General features: G+C 47.4%; 1 protein-coding gene across 1 annotated transcript; it reads left to right on the top strand.

Annotated features, from left to right (window-relative positions):
• Positions 1-5,227: 5,227 nt before the first annotated feature.
• Positions 5,228-13,844, top strand: ZDHHC22 (zDHHC palmitoyltransferase 22). Its single transcript, XM_076345171.1, has 3 exons — positions 5,228-5,408; positions 6,959-7,534; positions 11,797-13,844. The coding sequence occupies exons 2-3, from the start codon at positions 6,973-6,975 to the stop codon at positions 12,060-12,062; spliced, it is 828 nt and encodes a 275-aa protein (XP_076201286.1). The 5' UTR covers positions 5,228-5,408; positions 6,959-6,972; the 3' UTR covers positions 12,063-13,844.
• The last annotated feature ends 6,893 nt before the right edge of the window (positions 13,845-20,737 follow it).

Below are 20,737 nucleotides of genomic sequence, written 5' to 3'. Positions count from 1 at the left end.
CGCCAACATCAGAGGAATATAGCTGTCGTGGCAGCTCCTTGGTTGCAGGAGGAGAAGCAATCCCAGGTAGCCAGCATCAACTCAACTAGAGCATAGAAAAGCAAATCAGCTAAAGTTTTGAAGGATGGCCTTCCTTGTACCCTAGGCATCAAGTCCTGTTTAAAAAAAAATACTGTGAGTTAGAAGACCCCTAAGACACATCTTAGAAAGCAATCAGTTTTTTCCTTGTCTAAATATACCCTTAGTGCTCATGCTACTGGGGCCTCCTGAGTCTTGGCAGAAATGAAAACAGCCCGGTCTGTGCAGTGGGTTGCTATTCAGACATTCAGAAGGTCGGTTTTGTTCGATAGACATAAAACATCTTTTACAGTCTACTCAACAGCTCATTCTTCATTTGGAGGCAACTGACCTTTGGTCAATAAACCTTTCACTCTGCCTTCTGAAGTGCTGGAAACCCATTCGCTAAAGAATGTCACGGGGAAAGGTGGAGAAGAAGCACTTTTGAAGAGTGGGGTTCTAGGTGCGTTTTGCCCCCCTCAATTCCATTTCTCCTCTTCATTCACATGGCTTATTGACCTGAAAATGTCTCTCAAATACAAAGATACAGCAAGCCATGGATATGTCGTTAGGTGGCAGATTATTTACTCATTTACCTAGAACTGTCTGGATTAGTTTTCAATGTATGCCACTATCTGAATCATAACGTCCCTGCATAAATACCTTGTACACCAAGCATTACCTCCTCACTTAGTTCTACACTGAATGATAAGCTGGGAGGTTTGTAATGAGAAAACAGCAGCTGTATCAGCCTGGGGAAGGCTCGGCACACTGAGGCAGGAGGTATGGCTGTATAAAACCGCTCTCTTTCTCAACACTGTCCTTGAAGGAAGGAGAAGGGGAGGGCAGGTGAAGATTGGCCAGATGGGAGCTGAAAAAGAGGTTCAGTAGTTTAAGTCATAAATTCAGATACAGCACGTGCTTGACGGTGTGCTAAAGTCATGACCATCTGTCAACCGTTTAGTTACCATCTCTTCCCTTGTTAATAAGTGTCCTCCTCACTGAAACCCCTGGCACAACTGATGCAGCACAACTGGCAATCTATATCAAAATGATTAAAACCCAGCTACTAAAACTATGCTGTCAGTCTGCCTGACCTCAGTACTGGGTGCCCCTCAGCTCTCGGGTACTTGGACAACAGGTACAATACCCCAGGTGCTTCAGTCTTTCTTTCAAAGGGTTCCAAAACTCAACCCAAGAGGAAAGATTGAGGGAATAGGGTGGCTTCATCTAGAGAAGTCATGGTAGCCACTTTCAAGTACATAAAAGACTGCAGAGAGGAAAGGATTCATCTTCCGCTGTATCCACTGGGCATGGGATAAGGACTAAGGCCTTAGACTGCTGCAAGGGAGTGTCAGGTTAGGCATGAAGAAATACTCTGAAAGGATAACAATTAACTGAATGGATTGCCCTGGGGGTGGTGGAGAATCTCCATCACCAGAGATCTTCGGGACCTGATCAGACTCTTGTCTGCAAGGGATAGGGCCGAGGATATGGAGGAACTGGAAAAGATGGTTGAGTTGGCCTCTGAAGGTAATTTCTCACTATGAGTAGGAGCTTAGCATTAGATTTCTGTTTTGGGAAAATCAGGTCCATCCTGACAACCTCAGTAGTATAACCCAGAGCTGAATGAGGAAAGGACTGAGCTCCCTTTTCCTCTCAGTGTTCATGTCTCCACCTAGGCAGATTTGAAGCTGGTCAGCATAAAGACATGCAGCTCTGCTGCCAACCATGGTATATTTGTTTCGCTGCTAAATTGAAGACATCAGGCCTCGCCTGCTACTTTTCATGGCCATTCAACTTTACCTAACCAAACAGAAAACCTCTCCAGGCATTGTGGGCATTCAGATTTTGAAAGCTAACTAACTGGAAAAAGAAAAAAAAAAGCCCACAAAAACTTCATAAAGCTTGTATTTAAGTGATAATTTAAGGCAAGCAGCACCAGGTTTACCACAGAGAGCATTCTTTTCTTCCAAACTATCACAGCAAATAGCAGAGGTTAACTCACTCATTTCAGAGAAGAATCACCATCAGACTGTATCTTGAATGCTAAACTAATGGGGCTGTCTGAGGCAATGCACATTTTGAGTTGGAAGAAATGATACATAATTTGGGATGCAATTTAAAGTGAGACCTTGAAAGATGTTGAACCGGCTGTACCAGAGCATGGCATTGACTGGAACTGTATTTTATTCTGCTTAAAATGTCTGAGTACACGGAACTAGGAGATCCAGGGACCAAGCTACCAAAACTGTCATCTGCCAGTCATCATCAATTGTAGCCCAGGTTATTGAACTAGAAGATGAAAACACCAGCTGGCTGACAACTGTACAGACTATGCCAGTCGCTTCCCACCCCACTTGCTAAAGGGACGTACTGGGAAAGGGTCCATACCAGAGAAAGCCCCTCCACACAACTGGCCAGCAGGGGAGAGTGGAGTGGTGAGACTCAGTGACATCAGGGCTGGGGTGAGAGAGAGGGACTGGCTGCGGAATGCTGTGCTAATTTCTGGAGAACACCTGCACAGCAGGTAATAACAAGAATAAATTGCTCTTACAAGTGTTCCTCATGCCCAGATGTCAAAGTCTTCCAGAGAAAGGCATGTAGCATAATCCCGCATGTAGCATAATCCCTATCCTATTCAAAAGACAGGAAAATCCTGACACATGGGTGAAATAATTTATCTGTGGTTAAAAAGCAGGATGGGTCCATCTCCTGGGTCACAGCCAGACTCTGTCCAGGGAAACTCTATCTCCCCAGAAAAAGAAAAGGGAGATACTCTTTCTGAGTGCCACACGTCCAAATTATCTCATTATGCTGATTTTACAGCAGGAGAAAATCAAATTCCTGCATTAAATATTGTTACTTTTTAATGCTTGCTCCAAATTAACTACTGTTCTCATTATTCACTTACTCCCTGTGCTAATCTCCTTATTTACCCATCTCTCTCTTATATACACATGCACGTGCATACGCAAATTCATCCCCAGACAACTTCTCCCCCGTCCTGCCAACAGCTCATCATATCAACACAACAGCACTGAAAGAGGATTTTTTTTACTATATTCTAAAATATGAAGCCAGTATTTTGACAGTGACAAATCATAAGCATCAATCTGCAGGAGCATTTTAATGAGAATGTGGGGGATAATATGCTCCACCATTCTTCCATTCCAGTGGAAAACACGTTTTCCCTTTTTCCTTTCTTTCCTTTCCTTTCCTTTCCTTTCCTTTCCTTCCTTTCCTTTCCTTTCCTTTCCTTTCCTTTCCTTTCCTTTCCTTTCCTTTCCTTTCCTTTCCTTTCCTTTCCTTTCCTTTCCTTTCCTTTCCTTTCCTTTCCTTTCCTTTCCTTTCCTTTCCTTTCCTTTCCTTTCCTTTCCTTTCCTTTCCTTTCCTTTCCTTTCCTTTCCTTTCCTTTCCTTTCCTTTCCCTTCCTTTCCTTTCCCTTCCTTTCCTTTCCCTTCCTTTCCCTTCCTTTCCTTTCCCTTCCCTTCCTTTCCTTTCCTTTCCTTTCCTTTCCTTTCCTTTCCTTTCCTTTCCTTTCCTTTCCTTTCCTTTCCTTTCCTTTCCTTTCCTTTCCTTTCCTTTCCTTTCCTTCCCTTCCCTCCCTTCCCTTCCCTTCCCTTCCCTTCCCTTCCCTTCCCTTCCCTTCCCTTCCCTTCCCTTCCCTTCCCTTCCCTTCCCTTCCCTTCCCTTCCCTTCCCTTCCCTTCCCTTCCCTTCCCTTCCCTTCCCTTCCCTTCCCTTCCCTTCCCTTCCCTTCCCTTCCCTTCCCTTCCCTTCCCTTCCCTTCCCTTCCCTTCCCTTCCCTTCCCTTCCCTTCCCTTCCTTTCCTTTCCTTTCCTTTCCTTTCCTTTCCTTTCCTTTCCTTTCCTTTCCTTTCCTTTCCTTTCCTTTCCTTTCCTTTCCTTTCCTTTCCTTTCCTTTCCTTTCCTTTCCTTTCCTTTCCTTTCCTTTCCTTTCCTTCCTCCCTCCCTCCCTCCCTCTCTCCCTTTCCCTTTGGCTACAGCTTATGATGCTCCCTATGCAGGCAGATTAATGTCTTTCATGAGATGCAGTCCCTTCAGTCTAGGAGCATTTCATGACATGAAAAGGTTTCTCTGTATTTTTTTTTTTTTTTAATTATTTTGATGTAAGCTGTTAAAATATGGAGAAAATACTGTCTGATTATTTAAAGATAAAATTCAGGCTGGGTCACGTATCTCTATTGCAAGGCTCAGTCTACTTTAAATTGATGAGTTGAGGGAATATTGGAGGATTTTTATTCTCAGTAGTCATGACAGGAGAATGAGGGAGGTGGGAGTAAAGCTTGATCAGTTCTGAGCTGCTTTCCCTCCAGTTCTGCCGAAGGTGTCTCGGAGTTGTTCATCTCTGCAGATCCAGTGCCTACAGGCTTGGTTTGCACTTGCTTTTATTATTGCCACTGTTTTTCTCAGAAATGTTGAATCATGAAAGTTATCTGGGAGAAAAGTTATTTCTGACAAAGAACCCTCGAACACTTGGTTGCTGTCACCACCCTCCACACCAGTGCACGTGCAGGAGACAAACACAGCCACTCTCTCCTCCAGGCCTCTCTCCCTAGAAGCTGAGACATGAAACATGCTTTAATTTTGCTCTGTACCTTCAGGCAAAGGGAGAGTCTCTCTTGGAGAAGCAGAGCCTGTCACTGGCTGTGCTGAGGGGTTGACCAGTAAGCCTAGGACCTGAGATTAGGTTAAACCCATCTTTCTTTAACTTGTAACCAGCACACAGTTTGACTGTCTCGAGGGGCGAAGCTGCAGCCCAGCAGCCCTCTTCTCTCCCCTTCTCATGTCATGGGTGGCTCATCTGTGGAGGGAGACAGGGATGCTTGTCATCAGAGCTGGGAGGGTGCAGGACGTAGGTGTGTAGGAGAGTGAGAGGCTGTGCACAGTGCCTGTGTAGACAGTACAAGGACTGCGTGGGTGGGCAGAGCGGGGTGAAGGTGTGCAGCTGTCAGACAGCACATACATGTCTGCAAAGCTTCTACCAGCATGTCATACTGCCCGGGCACCACCTGCCCAGCTCAAAGCCTTTCCTAGCTACCTGCTGTTGTGCAAAGGTGCCCTGCAAACCCAGGGAGCCTTTGAACCTGCAGAGACTCTCCTCCAAATTTCCCCTTGCCTCAGATGCTGGTTCCAACAGGGGCAGCTTTGAGGCAGCAAGGAGATACACTGAAACCTTGCCTTGCCGCCCTCACCCACATTGCGGGAAGGAAGGATGCTCTGCGGGCTGGAGCAGGCAGGACGTCCCTTCCCACCCCCCTGGTCTCGCCGTGGGACTTGTCAGGACCTCGGAGCCCCAAGCACATCCTTCTCCTCCCCAGGGACCCGGGTAGCGCTCGGAGGGAGGCGGAGTGACCCGCAGGAGCTGCGGGTGGTGCTGAAGGGACAGCTCCGGGGCTGACGGGCCGGGCTGGGCCGGGGCAGGGGCAGAGCCGGGGCCGGGGCCGGGACCGGGGCCGGGACAAGGACAGGGACACGGGCAGGGACACGGGCAGGGACACGGGCAGGGGGAGCGACCGGACACGGATAGAGTCGGGGGAGGGAGAGGATCGGAGAAAAACAGGACTGGGGAGCGAGAGAGAGGGAGGGAGAGGGAGAAGAGAGGACAAGAGATGAGAAGCACAGGGACAGGGACAGGGAGAGAGACAGGGCAGGAGACGGAGAGAGACCGAGAGAGGGCAGGGACAGAGAGAGCGGGGACAGGGACAGGGACAGGGACAGGGACAAGGCCGAACCAGGCGGGACGGCAAAAGGGCAGGAGGGGAGAGGGAGAGAGAGGGCAGACGCCGGGCTGCGCTCCGGCTCGGCTGCCGTGGGGGTCTCGGCATGGCCAGCGGCGGCCGCGCGCCGGGCGGTAGCGGCGGCTCCGCCGGCGCCAGACACGCCGGTACCGGGCGGCACCCCGCCGCGCCCGGGGACAAGGGGACTGCAAGGTGGCGGCGTGCAGCCCCCAGCGCCGCGGGGCCGAGGCGGGCCCGACCCCCTCGGGCCGCAGGGGCTCTGCAGACACCGCGGCGCTGGGGAGCCCCTGGGGCTGCCGGCGAGGGGGTGCTTGGGGTGCCGGGGCACCCACACCGCCACCCAGCTAGCTCCCCGCTGCGTTTGGTCCCCCGGGCTTTCCCGTGTCCTGGCGATGCAGGCTGAGCCCCGGGGCCGAGGGGGCCGGTGCCAGGGGTGCCCGCCCGGCCGGCGGGGATGCGTCGTGCCCGGCCGGAGCCGCGGCTGCGGCTGCGGGGCCGCCCCGGCTCGGTAGCCCAGCGCCGCAGGTTGCATCCGGACAGCACTTGACCAGCTGTTTTGTGCATTTTCTAATTTCGTGCAGAGCAGGGCAGCGGTCATAGAGGTAATCTGCAGATCCGTGGCTTTAAAGGATAAATTAGAGCATTGGATTTGATCCGTATTGCAGTGGATTAGAGCAACCTCTCCCCCCTCCCCTTCTCCTCCCCCCCCCCCCCCCGCCTTTCAATTCACTCCCCCTCCCTCCAGCACCACCTTTTTTCCTCTCATGCAATACCAAAACTGACCCTGCCTGGCAGAGGGACTCCGCTAGGCGAGCAGAGCGGTGCCCACGTCGCCGGCACACCGCGGGAGCCGTCTCTCCCCTCCAGCCTCCGCAGCCCCTCCGGGGCATCGCTGCTGCAAGTTCCCCGCAGGCAGACGCCGGGGCCGGGGTGCCTCCTCCGGGCGCCGGGGAGCGGTCGCTGCCCACGGGCTGTCCCTTTGCCCCGGCCTGGCCGGGTCCGTGGGGCGGCGGCGAGGGAGAGCGGCCCCCGGAGGGCATTTCGCGGAGGCAGCGGGGCCGGGACCCGGCAGGAAATGGAAGGATGAAGTGTGCAGCCGGAGCGGTGATGTTCCTTCTCTCCTTGCTTTCCCCTGCAGGAACGTAATCCGCAATGCTAGTTCTCAGGTTGCTCAATGTTGTCGCTCCAGCCTACTTCTTGTGCATCTCCCTAGTGACCTTCGTCCTCCAGATCTTTCTCTTCATCCCCAGCATGTTCAGAGACCCTTCCACCACCCCACTTTTCTCTCCTGCTCTGCTGCATGGGGCCCTCTTCCTCTTCCTCTCAGCTAATGCCCTGGGCAACTACGTCCTTGTGATCCAGAGCTCCCCCGAGGACTTGGGCAAGGGCTTAAACTTGGGCGAAGGAGCTGAAGTGGTGGTGGACTGGCTGGATGGAAGCAGGTCCCCTGGCTCAGCCTTGCCCAGCACTCACTTCTGTAGACTGTGTGCCAGAGTCACCCAAAGGCATGACCACCACTGTTTCTTCACAGGGAACTGCATCGGGAGCAGAAACATGCGAAACTTCATCATGTTCTGCCTCTACACTTCTCTGGCTTGCCTCGACTCCCTGGTGGCAGGCATGGCTTACATTTCTGCTGCACTCTCCATGTCCTTTGCAAACCCGCTGGCCTTCCTCACTCTTCTGCCTCACTCCATCAGCCAGTTCTTCTCAGGTAAGGACTTCTTCTTCAGACATGAGGAGCGTCTTCCTCCTCCAGGGCTCCCAGGGTGGGGGGAACATGATCTTCCTCTGATAGCTGTGTGTGGGGAGTGGTGGTGGGGAAATGGGCAAGAGGGACAATTGGCTGTGTTCAACAAAGCCCTCTTTAGAGGCTAGAGACAGCCTTTGCAAAGGACTTTGCTTCACCTGAAATAGAGGCTGGGACCCACTCCAGGTTACAGCCACAGCCCTATTCCTAATGCATTAGGCTCTGGAAAACGCCCCATAACCAGCTTGCCGGTGATAGAATAGGGCTAGCTGTCGTGCAGGGAGTGTGTTTCAATTAGATGGAAGAGAAGGATTTCACTCATTGTACTGCAGGTGAGGGGGATCTTTTGCCTGTCCTACAGGCAGAGGTGGGGTGTCTGTAGGTTTTTGTATTCTACAAGTCCGCAGGTTCCCCATATCCCAGAGGAGATATTCTCATTCTCTTTATCCAGGTCTACTGACCCCCTCCACAGTCACCCACCTCCTGCCTCCAGGTAGCACAAACTTACTGAGATCTTGCCATCCTTCCAGCACAGGAGAATTGGGGTTCAGGCAAGAGAAACCAAGAGAGGAGTTAATGTGACATGATTAGCCACCTCTCTTGTGACCCCAGCCTGGGACACAAGTCCACAGAGAACCAGGGGAAATTCTTTGTGCCTGCTCTTTGCAAGAGCTGCACACCAAAAGCAAGTATCTCTTCCTCCTTGTCCCCATGCCTTAGCCTTCCTTCTGCTTTTCCCCCTTTCCCCTCTCTCCCTGCCTTTCCATAAATCTCCACAACCCTTCCTCCTCCTGATTCTGCTCCCATAACTCTTCCTCTGCTCTTCCAGCCTTGCCTCTTCACCTTTCAACACACCCTCAAACTCTCCAGTCTCAATCCTTTCTCTGTCCAAACCCAAGAGCTAGGTAAAACCTGGTCTCAGAGAAGGACTATGCAGACAGCCTAGGCTGTTACTCTGCCCTGGAAGCGACTGCAGAAAAATGCCATTTCCCCCCCATGCAGTTCATGCCTCGCACACTTAGATCAGCTTTCGTTAGACTAAAATAGGTATCCCATATATTTTAGCTTTGCAGATTCAGCTGAGCTCAGTAAGAAGGGCCCGGAGTCTGTTTTGGCTTATGCACCGTCACCAGAAGCGTTGATTATGATCTGAGCGTGGAGTCTCCGCTGCTGGGGATACAGAAGCCAGAGAGGCCCCAGCTTGCTTTTTGGATTCCAGGCTGGGTTTGCAGGGTTGCCATCTGAAAACAAACAAATATCTCTCTACTTGGCAAATTAGCAGATTTGTCATGGTAATCACTGAGAGACAATAAACATGAAATGCTGCCATGACATTTTTATGGAGTCATTTTTCCAAGTAGAAGAATTTTTTGTAAATAATGTTGCATGAGCTTCACGAGCATTAAAAACACTGGGAATGATTTTCCCCTGTGCCTAAGCTCTGCTCAGCACAGCAGCCTGGGAGGGGGAGCAGGGATGTGGGAGGAGATTATCAAGGAATTAATTCTCTCTCTGACTCTGAAGGCTCATCTGCACTGAGCTGGGCCCTGGCATATGTTTGAAGAGCCACTGAAGTGTCCCAGGTCTGGTGTCAGCAACTGCAGAGCCAAATAGAGCATGTGGGCAGTGTTTGAGTGGGACACAATGGGGCTGGGTGCAGGGCTGGGAGCCAGAACACCCTTGAGAGGCAGCAGCTCCCAGCAGCTCCCACCAAACTTCTAGCCCAGCTCGGGTGAGAACTGCTGCCTCACACAGCAATATACGGGCGCGTGGTGTCTTGGTTGCTTGGGAGGAAGGGCCTACTGGGTTTCTACCAGCACATTTAACCTCCAGTTCAGGAAAGAAAAACACAGCCTGGAATAGTTACCTGGAAGGGTTGCCCACCCAATATTTTTCAGCTAACATAACTATTACTTAAGGGTTGTTGTAGGATCCAAACAGAGCATTGCTATAGCAGGGAAAAAACTTTACCTTTCTCCTTCTCCAGAATGCCCTCTGCACTGGAGGAGGAGTAAAGAAGGACGAAGGGTGGATCTGCTGGTCTTATGTCAACTGAGTGTTTCCTGCTTTCATGCTGGGAAAATTTTCAGTTGGCTCATTCTGCCCAGACTGGGCATGGATTTCAGGATCTGACCCAGAGTCTATAATTTCAGCCTGTGATTCAGCTTTTCTGGCGTAGATAATGTATGGAAATAAGCCTGAGATCACAACGGGTCAGTTAGAGCGAAAGTGAATCTGAGACTAAAATGGACTGTGGTGATGAGGGACAAATGGAGAGTACTTTTGTAAACACGGGTCAGATCGGATCCACAAAAAAAAAAAAAGAAAATGCTTTATGTAGGTAACCTGAAGAAAAGGTTAAAAAAATCATGTGTCTGGAAAGCACGGCTCAGAGATGCTTAATATTTGCAAGGGGAAACAAGGGTAATTACTTTCTTGATGGTGAATTTCAGTAGCTCATAGAAATAAAGCTTAAGCCGCCTTTCAAAGGCTCTAAAGAAAATAGCTGTCTTTCTCCATATCCCATCTGAATATCAGCTGTAGGAAAGAACAAATGTCTGTCACGCTCTGGTCCAGCAAAAGAGGGACCGAGAAGCCCGTATTTGGCTCTGGTCTTCCTACCTGATAGATTAAGTTATTCCGACAGAATTGGTATGAGGAGTTGTCATCATCCTGAGGGGCTTGTTCTTTCCTTGCTGTATTGCATATGAAGCCCACTGAGCTGAATGGGACTAATGAGAAGGGAAAGATGACACCACATTTAGGAAGAAAACTGAATGACACCCGTGCCTTTTTCAAGTGAGGACAATCTCCAAAAGCTCGAGGCTGTAGTCAGTGTCCTTACAAATCACGCTCAGAGGGGCCTGTTGGCTGAGCCCAAAGCTTGACGTGATTGTCACGGGTCAACCCCAATCTCTCACAGCACTGCCAGGTGGAGAAGCCGGGATTCACAGACTGCAAAACCAGATGACACCATCTAATCCGGTCTTCTGTATAAGAGAAGCAAGAGATGGTTATCCAGCCACCCTTGTATTGAACTTAAAACCTGAAGCAGCCATGTACTTGTTTTAGGCTGCACACCTCTACTGTCCGTGCAATCCCTGCTCCGGCAGGATTGCTCTCGCAGGGCCTTAGAGCGACCAGAGCTTTCTCCTACCCGAGTCTGTCTGCCTCATGGTCTTCCAGAGGGACGGGAGCATGTGAGAGCTTTTTCATTTTTAAACCTCACAGGAACCAGTGAGAGGATATCAGCTGTTTATACCAGTACTGACACACATTTAATTTTCTTTGTGACCCTGTGTGTAAATATGAGTGTTTAATAATATACCGATATACACAAAATATGTGTGTACACATTCATATGCACACAGAGAGAGTATTATTTTAATGGGTTTAGATCTGCCTACGCACTGAAAGGTCATTCAGTGATACCTGCTATTATACTAATATTTTCCAGAAGGAGTTCTAAAATCATTGTAGAGGAAAGGGCCCACAGAATATTTTTATTTAAATACATTCAGCATAAATATATACTACAAAAACTGTTGAATTAGGAGCTTCAGACCTACAAAGTATCTTGAGTATTCTAGCTGCAGCTTTAAAAATGGAATTTGGATTGTATTTTGGAAGGTTTTCTGTTTCTGTTTCTTGCATTCATATGAAAACTGCCTTTGCCCAATGGTAGGAAAGTCATTAATGATTTATTTTTCTTTTTTAACATATTTTTGGGGGGGGCGGGGGGGAGAGGGAGGGGGAAAGGGGGAGAGAGAGGGAGTAAGGCTTCTGGAAGCATCTACATGCTGTAGGACCCAGATCTCTTTTCAAAAGGAACCTGGAAATCTTAGATTCACTGTGATGAGGTAGATCCTTAAATAAATTAACCATTCCTCAAAATAGTGCTGAAGTCTTACAGACATGTTTAACTTCTGGCTGAATTTGCCCTTGTACTCTAGATCCTCACATTAACAGCAAAGGGAGAAGTGTACAGCGATCATTATCATTATCATTTTAGTATTTCCTCAGTGGGGTCCATTGCATCAGACGCTACAAAGGACACAATTTTATATAGTTAGAGCAACCATCCTGTCTTGCTCCTAACTCCCTATTTTGTGGCCAGAGAATATAGGCAGCTGTTGGTTCTTGGGGCTGAGTATTACACTGGCATGTGAGGTGTGTCTAAACTCTTTCTTTTATTGTCCTCCCTCTCCTCGACTCTTGGTCTGCAGGAGCTCTCCTTAGCTCTGAGATGTTTGTCATCCTCATGCTCTACCTCTGGCTTGGGATCGGACTGGCCTGCGCTGGTTTCTGCTGCCACCAGATGCTGCTGATCCTGCGTGGGCAGACACGGTACCAGGTGCGGAAAGGGATGGTGGTAAGAGCCCGGCCCTGGAGGGAGAACCTGCAAGAGGTCTTTGGCAAGAGGTGGCTGCTAGGACTTCTCATCCCTGTGCTGAATGTGGGAAGTGACTACCGTAGGCAGAAAGAGAAATAAAATCCCCGGGCGTGTGCGTGCATCCCAGGCACAGAACACCTCCCCTGTTCTCTCCCACTGTCTCCTGGATCACTAAAGAGCTGGGCTACTCCATCTCTTGGGATTGCAGCCTCTGTGGGAGGAAAGGACTGGCTATCGAACAGAATGAATTTAGCATATTAACAAGGAGATCACAAACCATGTAGATGAAGAGATACTGCAGCTTAGTAGTCACATCACTGCACCTGTGTACATGGCAACAGTCTTTGAACTAGCAGAAAAATTAGTCAGACCCTCCTGTGGCTTCCTGCCTGACTCCTCCAGCCCCCAGCCCCATTAGCTACCCTACATAGTCCCTAACGAACCACAGCAGGAGCTTTCAAAGAGCCTGGGCTGTTGTGGTAGACTGCAAAAATGGTGTCTGCTCCTTGGGAGAGTTTTGCAGGGTGCCTTTTTGGCTCTTACATACTTGAGGTAACTTCACGGTAGTGAGAAGCCTTTAATGACAGAACTGCAATGCAATCAAGCTGCCCTAGGAGCAGGCTATGCACATGGCTAAGGTGGCAGATAAACCTTCTCTCCACAGGCTAGAAAATCAGGAAGAAAAAAAAGAGAAATTCAGAACTTCTCATTTCTGTTCTTGATCTGCTCCCTATGCAATGATATGTCAGGACTGTAGCTCTGCTACTTATTTTTAGCAGTCCTTTGCCCAGTGACACAGTCCAGGCAAAGCTGCCCTTCTGACAGGGAGCAGAAAGCAGATAAATCATGATCAGACAGAGGCACAAGGAGAGGAAACCGCAGAGGTGAATGAAAAGCTGTGTTTGAGAAGCTGTGTGATGAGGCAGGCTGTGCGTGCCTGTGAGAGAGAGGGAAGTGTGGACACACAGCGAGCTGTCAGGAGGGTGCCAAGAACTCTGCTGATGTGTTTGAGCCCTGATGCATCACCCTTTCACAGGGGGCACCTGCACCATTAGTGCTGTGAAGAGTTCAAAATCCCAGAAGACAGGGAGGTTTTCCAGCTAGTCAGGATGCTTCACTTTGCACTAAAATGAACAAAAAAATGTTTACCTCGGACATCCCTGCCACACCGTATTTACAGGCTCTCCAGGGCAATTCCCTCTCACATTGCTGCAGAGGGGTAAATTCATCCATGTTATAACTCCATTAAGGAGGTTAATGGAATTACTACAGGGATTAATCAGCCTAATGTGTCAGTTGTTTTCTAGCTGCAGCAACAGCCCATGAGGTCAGTGCTGAGATCCTATGCTAATAGGTGCCTTAAGAAAGGATACCATGACATCTCTACCAGGATCATAGCGCTGGATTCCCCAGCAGCTGCAACAAGAAGCCTCCGTTTTGGCAAACTGCATCAGCTTATGCGGGCTGGATAGGAATCCATTGCTTCTCTTTAATAGGCTGGGGAGTATGCTGACAAGCTGTGAAAAATGTCATTTCTTCTTCTGAAATGCTCTCGGTGCCTCCCAGGTAGGGGAATGCACCTGCTTTCATCCTTGTGTTTGTCATGAGCCAGAACAGAGGCACTCATTCCTACAGGCTTTGTAACTGTCCTTCACCACTTCACACTTGTATACACATTTGGATCAATAACAAACAAAGTCTATTGTGATGAGCAGAGTAACCATGAAAATATACTGGAAAAACCCTTAGCCGGATAATTAAAACATGTAGGATATATGTCCTTCCATACTGTGTGTGTTCACATGAACACACTGCTGTTTCCATGTGTAATACGCTGTATTTTCACTAACAGTGAACAATAAAAAGTGTTCTGGGTTTTTACATGAGCTGTATTGTGCTTTTTGACAGTTCATTAGTTGTCTCTGTACACTTGTTACAGCATACATATGGATATGTTGAAGGAGAGAGTTAGGATTTGTTTATGGGCTTTGCCAATAATTCATCATGATTTTGGACAAGTCCTTTCACCCTTCCTACTTTAATGTAATGACCAATCTAAAAATGCATTTAATAACCAACTTGCAGGCCCATTCTAATTTCTATTTATAAATTACACTATCAATCAACCTCAACTGAAAGCTACAGGAAAATTAAGCTATTATCATCACCCACAAACAGCATCTCGATGTAAATTATTCCTTACTGGTACAATGGCATCAAGGTGAGCAGACAGTCACCTTGTCGCTGGAACCAGAGCCAGCACCTCGTGCCATACACCTCACCTTGGAAGGATTCCCAGGATTATTCTTATTCCACAGACCAGTTGATCCAACTTTTTTTTCATACATTTCTAAAGGCAACAGGCTCCCAACGTTTCAGCCAGTAGCTTCCTCACGTCAGCAAAAATTATGCTTTGACACCCTCGCCCTCTGCTTTTGGCATTTGATTGACACTGCAGTCTCGGGCAGCTCGTGGCACTCGGTGCCTGCTGCCATGCTGCCTCAGGCTGTAAGCTCTTCGGGGCTGCATGCTGAAAAGGGCACAACCGACTCAGAGTTTTGGTGGGCCACTCTGCTAGGACAGCCGCCACGCAGCACAACAGGATTAGCTGTCCATGAAGCCTGTTGCCTCTTCACACCAGGGTTGGATCACTCCCGGCCCCTGCATCAGGGTCACAGCTGTCTGCCCTCACCACGAAGTCTCAGTCCTTGCTGAAGCACAGAGAGATTCCAGTCTGAGTAACCGCAGCACAGTTCCCCACAATTATTCTTTCTGTCAGACATTTGTGTTCCTGGCTGTAAATCGCTGCATCGCCACTTTATGCAGCTAATGGTTCTTTTGCAGCAAACTACTGGATTTCAGCAGTAGTGGTGGGACTTTCAGATATATACAGCCTTTACAGTTATGGTCCTTTGGGATGAAAAGAGCTATAAAAATGTAACATTAGACTGACCCTGTATATTGGCTTATTTCTCTGCTCATTCCCAAGTGTGTGGATTGCCCTGTTTGGGGTAGAGTAGTGGTTCTGCAGGAACAGTTGAAAGTAGCTCTTCAAATATCCAGCTGCTCTGACATCCCTTCCTTGTCATCCACTTACAGAAATCCTTAGCAAGAAAATGTAACAGGGCTCAACAACTGTGAAGAGAACCTTTGCTTTTAGCTATGATTTAGTAAATGAAGGCTGAGCTCAATGGCAATGTCACAAATTCTAAATCTGTTCAATGGCTCTAAAGCTTTATAAGGATAAATAATAAAAGCTTCTCATTTTCTGTGCTTAGAGAACTTTTACTTATTATTTACATTTTGTTAAATAGCAGCTGCAATAGCAAATATATTTTGGAACATGATTTCTTGTGAGAATGTCTAAATACTTATAAAGGTTTTAAAAATAAAACACTTAGGGCCTCTCTGGCTTTGGAAAATCAGATGAATATCAGAATTATCAGATGAATAATTTCTTCTCTGATAATGCTAGTGGCTGAAGTAAAAGCTCCCTGTTGCTTAAGACCTTGCACAGAAACCATAGACTTTTGCTTAGTGGCTTGTCTCTTTTAAGTGTGGCTACCTGAAAAAATGGTACCACCTCTAAGATCTCAGAAGTCTTTGCAATGACAGTATAGAGCAAATTAGGGGATGCAACTGTGAAGTAAACTGGAAGAAGTCTGTTCTTATGTATAGTAAGAATCTCATACAAAATAAGAAGTAGATGGTTTTCCTCTTCATACTACACTATTGGGCAGCCCTCAAGGCCTGCATGCAAAAGGTCTTCATTGAATATCCTCAGAGGATATAGAGTTAAAACATGAAGAGTCTCAAGTAGTAAGGCACAGGGAACATATGAGAAACGATGACGTGAAACACCATTTTTCTTGTTTAAGAAATAGCCAACTCATGGGAGATGATCACAGTCTAAAAATACTTGCAAGGAGACAGAATAAATGAATGAGGAGGCTCATTAACTGTAAGGAGATAGCTGGAGGAGGACGGGCAGTCCCGAACTGAGAGGAAGAAAAGCCGAGGTCAGAGCTTAGGGCACCTATCTTTAAAACAGTCAGAAAAGAGCAGTCAGAGAAAGTGGCCCCAGTGAGAGCAGAAGTGATTTGACATTTGTTGGGATGATGCACTGAGAGCCATCAGGCGGTAGGAGGTATGACAACAGAATTCAAGTTATCTTCATTGATTGTTGACTGAATGGACACAAAGAAAGCCCAGACTGAGAAAATTCATTGCTAATCACTTTCTGCACAAAAACCCTCAAAGCCCCAGCAGAGCCAAAAGGGTTTTTCTCTCTTGCACAGCAAACGATGTTAGAAGCAGGAGCTGCATGGGTAGAAGTCATCAGTAGCAACAGCAGAGTCTATATAGTTCTCTTTGAGTTATTTAAAGACTAGCCAGAACTATCATGGTTGTAGTAACGGAATGACCTACTTGTTCAATATAAATAAAGGGAGAAGAAAATTTAAAGCATATGTGGAGTCTCCATGCCCTGCTAGATATTTAAATCAATGGAAACACAATATCAGACAACTTATATTGATGAACAGTAAGATGTTCCCTAATAACTACATGTCCACATGTGGGTTCTCTGCTTTTCCAGATTTTTTCCAGAAAGCCAGGGGAATAAAGAGTCCTTGGAGATTACACCAAAAGTCAGCAAATATGGAGCAATTAGTGCTTCAGTCCTCTTACGGAGCCATCCAGTTAGCAGTCTTGTCTTCATTACACCAAAGACATTTTAGCATTGATTGTCCTACTGAATCTAACTGGCAAGTGATGTCAGAGCTCAGGCAGGCCAGTCCCATGTCCCTTAAGGCTTTTGGAGCCAGCATCTTCTAGTCTCCCCAGATGTTTACAAATAAAAAATGCAAGTTCTCAAGTACTAGTGTCATACACTGTTTGCACAGTGCCTCATTTAACATGTTGGCAGACACCGTAATAGTAGTTCCAGAATTGCTATCAATTAAAAATAAATGGAGCATGTTGATCAGTTTAATTCAAAAGAGGTAAAGTGGTGGATGGCAATAGCAAGTTCTGCATGTGGAAGAGAAGGCTCACCTTGTGGTCAACAGGGATGGGAAAGTTTCATGTGTCTGCTACTGATTTTCTAAACACTGCTGTTAATCTACCTTGATCTTGAATAGTTATCAACTTGGGTTTCTGTGATTGCTGTATATCCACCAGCTTAGGGGAATGCATGGACTCTGGCATGTTTTTCAGCTGTTTTGCTCAGTCTATCTTTACCACGAATCATTCCCAGATTCACGTTATTATCATGCCTGAGTGGAAAATTTCCATTAGATGTCAGGTCAGTCTTTCAGCTGCTTGTGTTGGATGAGAAGAGGTGAAGACATGAACCTGTTGTATTAGGTTTGCATGGCAAGGTTTTGGTAGTGGGGGGGCTACAGGGGTGGTTTCTGTGAGAAGCTGCTAGAAGTTTCCCCTGTGTCCGATAGAGCCAGCACCAGCCGGCTCCAAGACAGACCCGCTGCTGGCCAAGGCCGAGCCAATCGGCAATGGTGGTAGCACCCCTGTGATAACATAGTTAAGAAGGGGGAAAAGTTGCTGCGCAACAGCAGCCGGAGAGAGGAGTGAGAATATGTGAGAGCAACAACTCTGCAGACACCAAGGTCAGTGAAGAAGGAGGGGGAGGAGGTGCTCCAGGTGCCACAACAGAGATTCCCCTGCGGCCTGTGGTGAAGACCATGGTGAGGCAGGCTGTCCCCCTGCAGCCCACGGAGGTCCACGGTGCAGCAGATATCCACCTGCAGCCCATGGAGGACCCCACGCTGGAGCTTGAAGGAGGCTGTAACCCCATGGGAAGCCTGCACTGGAACAGGCTCCTGGCAGGACCCACAGGAGAGAGGCCCCGTGGAGAGAGAAGCCCACACTGGAGCAGGTTTGCTGGCAGGACTTGTGACCCCATGGGGGACCCCCGCTGGAGCAGTCTGTTCCTGAAGGACTGCACCCCGTGGAAGGGACCCATGCTGGAGCAGTTCATGAAGAACTGCAGCCCGTGGGAAGAACACACGTTGGAGAAGTTCGTGGAGGACTGTCTCCCGTGGGAGGGACCCCACGCTGGAGCAGGTGAAGAGAGTGAGGAGTCCTCCCCCTGAGGAGGAAGGAGCAGCAGAGACAATGTGTGATGAACTGACCGCAACCCCCCTTCCCCACCCCCCTGTGCCGCTGGGGGGGAGGAGGTAGAGAATTCGGGAGTGAAGTTAAGCCTGGGAAGAAGGGAGGGGTGGGGGGAAGGTGTTTTTAAGATTTAGGGTTTAGTTCTCATTAGCCTACTCTGATTTGATTGGTAATAAATTAAATGAATTTTTTTTTCCCAAGTCGAGTCTGTTTTGCCCATGACGGTAATTGCTGAGTGATCTCCCTGTCCTTATCTTGACCCACAAGCCTTTTGTTATATTTTCTCTTCCCTGTCCAGCTGAGGAAGGGAGTGATAGAGCGGCTTTGGTGGGCACCTGGCATCCATCCAGGGTCAACCCACCACACCTATGTATCATCAGACTGCTGAAAATGAGATAGATTGGTTTGCCATCACTATACCCTTAAGAATCTTATATATTCATTGGGTAATGGGGTTGACACAGTGGACCCACATGAGAGTTGCCCTGGGAGTTAACAAACAACTGCTGAATGCAGCCTTGTCACAGAGGCTGTTATCAAGGAATGATGTTATCATCCAGAACTGCTTGAGACCATAGATAAGTTTTATGGTCAGTGACAGAAAAACAAGGGACAGATCCAGCATCATCAGCCAGGACTCCTAATGGTTTATGATTGCTGGAAGGAAATTGTTGACCAGTGCGACATAAGTAATCTTTGTAGGTCTAAACATGAACTGCCAAAGTCAAGCAGGTCCAGAAAGTCCAGATGCTATGAAAGCTGCTTGGAGAAAAACTTAAAAATAGTATTACCTAAAGGAGAAAGTGTTTCACTAGATAAGAACTTCCAAGCACTCGATGCTAAGATCAGTGTTTTGAGCAATGGAATTTCCTTCAAGACTTAGAGAACCTGTCCCCCTACTGACAACTTTCTAGTGTCAGTTCTTTATTAATCTTCACTGAGTTTGATATTCAAGGCTGTCACTAGATGTTCTCCCAAAACATCCAGTGCTAAATTAAATAAGAGTGGTTTATAGAGTACTGAAAACCACCACAGGTCCTCCCGGTAGCATGTACTATGACTTTCTTCTCCAGGGAACACCTGTAACACTCAGTGAGATGGATTTGTCTGAGAAAACTTTGATTAATCAAGCAGTTTTGGAAGTGTGATTTTGGAAGTGTTATTGTCAAGGCAAAGAATTTTTCTTTTTCACTGCAAGCCACAGTACAGGGTATAAAAAAAATCTTTTGGCTCCATCTATCCATGTCTCTAAACTAGTATGCACTAGACTGCAATTTTATGAGTGCTTTAGCTGTCTTCCCTTATATTGTCACAAACCATCCAAGGAAATAAGCCAATTTGTGAATATGAAGCCATGAAAGAAGGCACAAGGAAATAAAGGGACTGCCTGCAGAAAGCAAAAGGTGGCAACAAAGTTCTACTAAGCCATCAGCCATATAGTTCATGGAGATCTAAAATCTCTTTTAAAGCCTCTGGAAACAAAGCTCCAAACAACTCAGGTTTTTCATACCAGGAGGAAAGCTGAAATTTTGAATCAAACTGTAAGACCCAGTTTCTGGCTCCCAGAATGGGAGTGTTTTCCAGGTGTATGAATTCAGCTCACCGCCCACCTCAGATCACTCCATTGCTTCAGGGTAATCAGGTGTTTCAGAAATCTGTCTATATAACAAATGCAGCTGGCAGGCACAGTCAGCCTGGGCAGAGCCAATGTCCTGCAGCAAGAGATGCCATCAGCTCAGAAAGAAGTGTCACTGTCCAGGCTGTCAACAGCACAGTAAAAGCCCTTAGCTCAGGCAAGGATCTTCATTGTAACACAGAAGCTTTCTATCAGATCCAGGTTTGGGGTAAAAGAAATTCTGTAGTCAGGCTGGAGGCAAACATCACATCTCTCCCCTTGATAATCTCTTTTTGGCTTTGTGTACTGACTACTCCTTATGAATTAATTTGGCCAAAACTTGTCCAGCGTCATCCAACCAGCTATTAGCATCTTCTGGGAAAGGATGATCAGGAGGGGCTCATTAGGATATGTATTATGTTGATGGGAAAAGAGTAGGAAAGTGTGAAATATGTGAAGGAGTGTGCCAACCCAGCCTACAAATTATAAGATGGTGGACAAACTCGATATGAGCCTGCAGAACAAGATGGCAGCATTTCAGACTGCATATGAAGATGAACTTGAAGCAAAAAAAAAATACAATAAACCTTTTCCATGGTGCTCTGATGCAATGAAGACACAGAATATTATATTCAGCTTTGCCTTCATTAGTCAAACCAGATGGAGTTCACAGAAAAGCCATAAATTATTAAGAAGCTGAGAAATAGATTTGTAAGAGGAAACAATGGTTATATTTGCCTACCTTGGGTAACTACAGCCAAAGTGGATGTGAGGAAAATGTGGCAACCATCCATGTATTTTGGAGGGTGGGAGAAATAATTCTTGTTGGATAAACAAGCATCAACTAGAAATAAAGTTCAATTTAAGAAAAGGAAATGACATGTTAACATTTCAGGAAACACTTCCAAACAGCAGTTCTTCCACTGTCAGCCTTTAGAATAAGCTAATAAGCTTAGGTTGGAGAAGCTGAAATCTTCACATCTAGGGACTTACAGAACTGAACAGGGTAAAGCACGCTGAATAG

Source organism: Aptenodytes patagonicus, chromosome 7 (genome assembly GCF_965638725.1).
Source record: "Aptenodytes patagonicus chromosome 7, bAptPat1.pri.cur, whole genome shotgun sequence".
NCBI lineage: Eukaryota > Metazoa > Chordata > Aves > Sphenisciformes > Spheniscidae > Aptenodytes > Aptenodytes patagonicus.
This window is presented reverse-complemented; position numbering and strand designations above follow the sequence as displayed.

What these genes read in the sequence shown, in the direction of transcription:
- ZDHHC22 (XM_076345171.1), top strand. Translation starts at nt 6,973, where the DNA reads ATGCTAGTTCTCAGGTTGCTCAATGTTGTCGCTCCAGCCTACTTCTTG. An exon ending in CATCAGCCAGTTCTTCTCAG is followed by an intron (nt 7,535 to 11,796) that starts GTAAGGACTTCT and finishes CTTGGTCTGCAG; the next exon opens with GAGCTCTCCTTAGCTCTGAG.